Here is an 8,547-nt window from a genome sequence, read left to right as displayed (position 1 = left end):
GGAAAACGACGTAAGTCGAATTTACCTGTCTCCGAATCTACTTATCACTAGGAAAGCATTTTAAATAATATATGGTTAATAAAAATCTATTTTAAGCTTACAAACAAATAAATTTTAGTTTTTAATATAGTACAAAAAAAGTAATCTAAATTTACGAATGCGTGTACTGTAAATACAGTACATACTTGTATATATTTTAATATGATTTTATGTGCTTTAAACGTTTATCTAGTGATATTACGACTTCAATATTTGTGGCGGACAGACGTAAAGTTGAATAAAATGACTTAAACTTGATTTTTATTTTTCCATATACTTTTTTGACAAATGACGTAAGTCGAGGTATGCCTGTATTGTGCTTTCAAATAATATAGTCAAGTTTTCAGTTTAAAAACTTGACTATATTATTTTTCTCCAGAAAGTACAAATTTTTTTTTATATTTTTAACTATTATAAAATGGATAAAAGCTCATTTTTGAGGGTAGGGATGAGTTTTATAAAAAGTTGTAACAAGTAAAATCATTGTTAAGTCCAACCTTACTGGAGATACATACGATCCTCATTTGAAATTACATATACACTAATACTTCGGTTTTTCTGACTTCGGTTATTGTCGGTTTCAGTTTTTGTTGATTTTTTTCACAGAAAATTTTTCTTGGTTGCCTCAATTTCATTGGCATGCCCACATAACCTCCTGCTAATTTTGCAAAAACATAGGACAATCCATGGGTTTTCCTGCTCAGTGTGGCATTGTTTCTCTTGTGAGCATTACTCTGCATGTCTAGCCAAACAATTCCATTGCTTTCCTTTCTTTTTAGCTCCATCATGGGACCAAAGAAAGTTTCCAGAGCCAGCAACTCTTCAAATGTCATGTTAAATGTTATCGAACAACTTATGAAATTATATGAAGTGCATGGATGGAATACTAATATGAATTTGAAATAAAATAAGAATTCCCAGATTTTTAAATTCTTATTAAATACTATGTTAAATATTCATTTATTCTTACTTTTTATATTCTTTTCGTATTAATTTCTTATTGTTTTTAGTATTGAAACACACAATATTTAGTCTCTATAAAATGTTTTTGGTATGTATTTTGGAGTGTAAAGAATGAATTAATTGGATTTAAATTGATTCATATGGAAATGACTGCATCAGTTTTCATCAGTTTTGGATTTCACTGATTGTTTTCGGATGGATTATCGACGAAAACTAACGTATCACTGTATAATCATAGCAGGTCTTAAAACTTATTTCAATTGCAAGAATGTTGCAATCAAATATTTATGTACAGTTATCATAAAATTGCACCAAGTACACCACTGCTAAGATCTGGATGAATTTTATGCTTTGAAATCATAACACTAAATAAGTTTATTATTGACTCATACTATAATGATCATTCAACAACAAATTCTAGGAAGAAATTATGTTGATATCCTATATGTAATTTTTATGACTAGTTGCCTTAGTAAAGATAATTTTTTTTTCATTAATTATTCAGAAAGTTTATTGAAATTATCTTCCTTTCAGACCTAATTTTAATTTAGGGAACAGGAAGTGTTCAATTGAGTGCCTGTTCCTGAAACTAAAATTAGCTCTAGAAGGAAGATAACTTCAGCCAATTTTGGAAATATGAGAGGCTGTGCAGAGGAAATTAAACATTCCGAAAAGATTTTTTTTTGAGGGCATACATAAATTACTAGAGCAGGCAGAAATTTGTATAGATGACAGAAAAGTGTATTTTGAAGACTGATACTACATTGCATCATTTCTGTCAAAAACTTTTTATAAATTCAGTTCCTGAACTTTGTAGACACATCTTGTACTGTACTTTATGAAGATATTTAAATTTGTATGTTGATATTTAACTAAATAACTAAAAGTGAAAAAGAAGTATGATCAATTATGGTGTGTAGATGATGAAAACAAACATTTTCAAACTCCTTCCGAGTCCATCAGGTTTTTTAATGTTTCCTCATTTCCAAAATGAAGATCCATCGAGGAAACATTAAAAAATCTGAAGAAGTATAATCAATAAGGCACAGTAAAAATATTAAGGCATGTAACTAATACCATAAATTACTAACTCACCATTAATATCTATATTTTCTCGGCAGGCTTGAATAAACAGTAGTTTTGGTTTTTCTTGAAGAACTTCGGTGCATATGTTATAGGCAACGTCTCCGTATACATCCAGAGGAATGTTATCCGATGTATAAATCGTGTCTTTAAGAGGATAAAAACTAATGAAATTTACTCTTTTGACAAAATCATCTTCTGTTTTGTATGTTTAAGTAATATTTTTAGTATGAAAAAGAAAACATTACTACTGTTTCTTCCTCCATGTGTTAAAATACAAGTTATAAAAACATTGTAGTTTTCATAATGAAATTCCTTAAATCTTTCAATTACTTCTATCATCTCCGTAGAAGACAGATCTCTAAACACCAATACGTCAAATCCATACTTGTGCCACAGATCAATCAGTGTTTCTAGAAAATATTTTAATATTTATAATTCTAATTATATTATATATTATAATATATTTATATTCTAATTATAATATGCTGAATGTTGAAGTAAGTAGACTAGGATTTTTATAGACATTTCATTAAAATGTCTATAAAAACCCTAGTCTACTTACTTCAACATTCAGCATGAAATTGAATCACAAAGCATGCTTCAGGAAAAACAGCAGAATGTCAAGCTCTGATGGGATGGGAGTTATGTGCACCACACACTTAACAGTTTCATGACGTCATGCAGCAAGTTTGGGCAGGAAAAAAGAAGCAATGTTGACAATCAAAGGCATTTTCTTGCAATGTTACCCAGAGTTTGCAGACTGGGAATTTTTTATCAACAGAGAAAATTTGAGGAATTTTTGAGTGACATTTTTCTCACTTTGATCTCTTTTCAGTAGACTAAACTATAGAAATTTTGACATGACAGAATATGTGAAATACTGTCTAAGCATCTTGATAAAATGTGTTATTTGGAATTCTTCATTAAAAGAATTATTCAAAAATGATTCCTATTTCTAAGTGACAGCTTAACATGTTACAGAAAATCCTTGTTACTTCAAAATTCAAGGAACAAAATACTTGTAACTTTGAATTATTGAGTTTAAATTTATCTGTGCTTTACATATATCTATACAATATGCCAAATACCATGTAATCAATGTAATTTATTAAGCAAATGGAATATGGATACATATACAGAACACTATTTTTGTTAATTAATAATAATATAAATAAACTGTAGATCAATGCTTCCAAAGTGGGCAATATTACCCCTGGGGAGCATTAAGCTTTGTCCCCTCCTATCCCTGTTGTGTACACAGAACATAGAGCATTACTACTAACATTCACAACTAAGAGTGGCAGTGATCCAAAAAGTTGAGAAGCACTGCTGTAGGTAAACAGCACATGTCCAGTGAGAACCTCACAAGTTGTTAGATAAGTATTATAAAAAGTAAAGCAGATTCCTTGAAATGTAGCCCAAATTATTTTTAAAGTGGCCCAAAAAGTAGTAAGTTACCCAAATGTAGTAGTCTAGAGCCCTATAAATATCTCAATCTGCTACTCATAGCTCAGTTGCAATCCCAAAAACCAGTTGTATTTTATGAGATAGGAGAAAAAAGGTTAGTTCTTGGGTAAGGCGACACCCAAAAATGTGTTAATGTAAAAACAAAGCCACATCGACCAGAATAGAGTTGTTCTTGGCCTATTGTTCTCTTATAGTATGGAGACACTTTGATCTAAATGAACAAGTTAACATAGGAATATCACAGTTTGGACAGAATTTTCACTTCAAATTTCAAAGTAGCCTTATTTTGAACTAACCAAACTCCTTAATGTGCAAATCTCTATATCCATGGCCAAGACAATAGTAAAGTTACAAACTAACAGGATTTCAAACAATCTGAGTTTGAATTAACAAGGATTTCCTGTACTTTTGCTTTCCAGACTCCAAACTTATAATAATAGGAGCATCTACATTAATTAGGAAGTAAAGCTGGTGGCAATAAATAATTTGAAGTGGAGGAAAAAAAAAAAAAAATTAAAAACTAGCAAAATGGCTGGTGATTTTTAAAAAATTTTCAGAGTGATCCCTGTATACATACATACAAATACTTTTAAATTAATATGATACTATACTGTAATTTTAATATAAATAATGTTACATTTGTCAGAATAATATGATTTATTATAATTTGATTTCTCAATTCTTCAATTCAAGACTGCTCTTAATCTTGGAATAATGCTTGTCCTTAAAGTTTTGAGCTGCACTGTATTCTATTTGCCAAAAGAAGCAAAATATGGTTGTCAATGAGTGTGATGTCTGGTCTGTTGTGGTAAATTGTTTTTCTGTGATTATGACTCTGTTGTAGTAATATTTTGTGCATGTTGTTTTCCAATCCTCTCTGTGGAATGTATTTGTATGGTTTGTGGATGTCTAATAATTTGTGTTTCTTTGTATTATATTTACTANTCATTTTTAAACCCGAATCATAAATCTGTAAAATTTCAACGATAACAATTTAAAATCTTTTTAAAAAATAGTTTTATTTATATTTCATAATTTAACAAATTGTCATACAAGATGAATTCCCACTTAGCTACATTAATTGAATTGCAAAAAATATCTTTTAGTCTCACATTAGTCTATTATTCTGTTGAAATTGAGAATAGATTTTATTTTCTAGAGAGAATACAGAACTTGTTTTTCTTCGGAACTGGAAAGAAAATTAATCCTTGATGTGCATAATACGTTAGAATGAGTACTACTACACATTTGCTGAAGATACTGTAATTGTTGGGTGATATGCAATTCATGATTGATTCCAACAAGATATTTCAAGAATTCTATTCTAATTCCTTCTTATGGAAAAGAATATTCATAATAATCTTGCAATTATTGTTTTTCCTCCTACAGCTTTTTTGTGAGACGTGATACTTGTATGGCTTGTGATCAATGATTAAACCATATTCTGTAATGCCGACATTTTAGTTTGGAATCATAAGCTCTCGTGATTGCGCTTTATTTAAATGAGAATTTATAAAAATTGCCTATGATCATATCATATTTCAAAACGTTGTTAAATTTATACACAAAAAAAGCATGCATAATGTAACAATTAATTAATGAAATAAAAATTGGCACCAAGTTGATGTATAAAATCAACAAGACAAACTTTAGTTCAGAATGTCAAAAGTTATGTTGTCTACTTAAATAAGTAAACTACTGTGATCAAAAAGTTTTGGAAATGTCTATAAAAAAATAAAAGTTTTCGAGTGGTACAAGATGTTCGAGGAAGGCAGAGAAAGAATCATGCTTTGGTAAATCCACTTCAAAATAGGGACATTGTTGAACGTATTCTGGTATCATTTGGGCCTTGTTAAGCAATTTTGAAAGATCATTTAAGCTTGCGGTGCATCTCCTCTCCAGTAATCCCAAAATGTTGATTTCTTTTTTCCAAAAACAAATGTTCGAGAGGCCAAGGAAATGCTTTCTTGAGGCAAATCGCTCTTATCATTACGGGTAACAAAACTTGGATCAATGCTCTTGACACCAAAACGGTTCAACAATCGATTGAATGACACTGGAAAGGTGAATCGAGACCGAACAGACCATGTTGAAGCCAGTCAAAAATCAAGGTCGTGTTAAATGTTTTCTTCAATTGTTGAGGTATTGTGCATCACGAATTCATTCCGACTGGCCAAACTCTCGACAAAGATTGATTATTTGAGCATTTTGCATCATTTGCATGAAGCAATTTGTAGAAAATGACTTGATTTGTGGCAAGAAAACTTGCAGATTTTGCACAAGGATAACACACCTGCTCACAATGCTCTTACATTCTTGAATTTTTGGCCAAAAATTCAAACAAATACAAGCTCTGCATCCACTTGATATTGCAGCATGTTACGTTTTTCCATTTCCTCAATTAAAATTTCCGCTTGGTGGTCACTATTTTGAGCTGATTGATGCCATAAAACAAAATTCGTTGCTAGTCCCAAAGGGGTTTCACGAAAATGATTTTAATGTATGTTTTGAGAATTGGCAATAGTATTGGCACAAGTTCATTGCAATGGGAGGCGATTACTTTTTTAAGCAGATAAAATGAATTTTGATGAATAAATTAAAATTTTGCGTTTTACTGAAACTTTTTGATCACGGGTATTTTTGTGAATAGTATTTAACGAGCAAGAATTTTACACTAAATAAACATCTGGTAGGACCGAAAAGCTTGTAATAAGTTGGAATAATGATGGACAGTTCTCTGCATTAATAGCTGTCAGTTTTTGAACGGGACAGGAATTCTTCAATTGTTTCAAATAAAGAGGACGCATTACTGTACTTCTTAATTCAGGTATAGGTCCCGACTTTTCATTTCTCTGTTCTATAATGTTGTTGATGACTCTGTTCATCAGTTTCCATAGGTCTTTGGTGGAGACATTATTTTCCTCCAATACATTTTTCAGTTCGTTCACCAACCACGATCCACGGTGCGTTTGATTTGTGGTAGATTTCCTGAAATGCAAATGAAAGAGTTAGTTTATTAGCTTTTAATCACCAAAACAATTATGGCTTGGAGCTCAAATTCTTTAGAAATACACCAGCTGATCATTTTTAATTTGCAGAATAATCCTAGACTTCTTGTTATTTTCTACATATTTTGAGGATTGTCGTGCTTCCTTTACCTAAACACACTTATGCCATTGTTACAGCCACATCAAATGATTTCGAAAATCCATTTTTAAAGTAATGTCAAACAGTTATTGTTATTCTACAAGCCTCTTTGTTGGATACAAACCATTTGTCATTCAAAGGTTTCTTCAGTAGCAGAAACAAAAGAAATCACAAGTTGCAGAAGCACAGGTCTCAATCATAATATTGATAGGGTATGATCTATACTTATTGTGATGGAGAAATCACTTTACATTAGCAAGTTCTAGACACTTTTAGGAATGGCATGGTGAAGTTTTATTCTGAAAATCTTAGCATGTTTCCTTATTCAGGGTTGTTTCTTGATGCATGGAATGTGCAAATGCAAATTTAAAGCTATGGTTACAGCAAAATCATTTGTGAACATTAAAACCAAAAAGACTGAAGAGAAACTAGATAAAAACATGGTTTTATTCATTGCAACAAATAAAATATTTACTTTTTCATAATAATTATCTGGAAACTAATTTCCTTGAAACATGCAATGCTGTTGTTCAACTTTTGTATACATTTTTAGGAATGCATTGTCTGTATCTTTTTTTCAGTAAAATGAAAACTACAGTAAGTTCCCACTTAACACTGATTCGATATAATGCGGTCTGCTAAAAGCCTAAAAAAAAAAAGCTCAAAATTTATGCCAAATTAAATTATCGCAGCATTTTATTGATTCATATGTAATACAATTATTTATGAACACAAACCAATTGGAAAAAGGTGGCAGAAAGGTGAACTTCCTTTAAATCTATGTTTGTTTGGTGCAATTTTGGAAAAAATATAACATTATGGATGCTAAGGGCAATATCAGCTTCGCTTGGCAAGAATTAACCGATAAATGCACGAATGAAGTTTGGAAGAAGTTATGGCTGAAGGTATCCAAGAATTGTCAACGAGAAGAATCTATTGTTGTATCATTAGGTTGACCAAAGTCAGCCTAACTGATACAGCAGGACTAGGAGATCTAGACGAGCAGGATATAGAGGCATTACCGCAGGTTTCTGGTGAGAGTCTTACCAACAACGACCTTCAAGAACAGGCAGAACAAGGAATTCATGTAGAATAGGAAAACAGAGATTCTGAAAACGAAGAACACAAAAAATCTCTCTACAGATTTCCTTAGTAAAAGTTTGGTAACTAACGATAATCGAAATTGTTGATCAAATTGTAGTGAATGATCCAGATTTTGAAAGGAGTGAAAAAGTAAAATGAGGCATTTTGGATGTGATCTTCTGCTACCAACATTTGCTTGCTTAAAGAAAAAAAAAAGTGACGAATTAAACTTCCCAACTTTTCTGAAATTCTTGTTTTTTTGCAATAAAGTCAGGACCTTCATCACAAAAAAATGGACTATATTTTCATATGCATATGTTTATATGTTATTTAACATATGTTATCATACAAATTAATATAAAAATTTGTTTATTTTTGGTCGTGTGTTCCCCTATCCCTATTTACTCTATGTTAAAATGACCTCGTTTAATGCTGTTTCATTTAGCACTTTGTTGCCTAGGAACGCATTCCCCAGATTAAGCGGGGTCTTACTGTACTTTTGTTTTTTATAATTCATTTCAAAGAAAAAAGGAGCATACAGTAGAACCTTGATTATCCGCCCTAATTGGGGACTGGGGTTGGTCGGATAATTGAAAAGTCGGATAACCGAAAAGTATGAAAAAATCCATTATTAGTGTAGTATATTATTATATCCCATGTAATTAGTATATTAGTATATCGCTATTAACCTATTTTGCGTTGAATTTTCATCGATGTTAAGCCTAACAAAAATTTTTTAAAATAATAATCGTCGCTATTGTA

At 31.1% G+C, this 8,547-nt stretch overlaps 1 protein-coding gene across 3 annotated transcripts in view; it reads right to left on the bottom strand.

Annotated features, from left to right (window-relative positions):
- LOC111615099 (caspase-8-like) overlaps positions 1–8,547 on the bottom strand; it is a 43,206-nt gene that overhangs the window by 5,906 nt on the left and 28,753 nt on the right. For all 3 annotated transcript variants that reach the window (XM_023356493.1, XM_023356495.1, XM_023356492.1), the window contains exons 5-6: positions 2,334–2,498; positions 2,098–2,232 (exon numbers count right to left, since the gene is read on the bottom strand). In XM_023356493.1, the coding sequence (XP_023212261.1) occupies positions 2,098–2,232; positions 2,334–2,498 (300 nt within the window). The remainder of the gene's footprint in view (positions 1–2,097; positions 2,233–2,333; positions 2,499–8,547) is intronic.

The sequence above is a fragment of the Centruroides sculpturatus genome, unplaced genomic scaffold, assembly GCF_000671375.1.
Source record: "Centruroides sculpturatus isolate CEXI.00-Female unplaced genomic scaffold, Cexi_2.0 scaffold1940, whole genome shotgun sequence".
Lineage (NCBI taxonomy): Eukaryota > Metazoa > Arthropoda > Arachnida > Scorpiones > Buthidae > Centruroides > Centruroides sculpturatus.
Note: the sequence above shows the minus strand (reverse complement) of the source record. Positions and strands in the feature narration are given on the sequence as shown.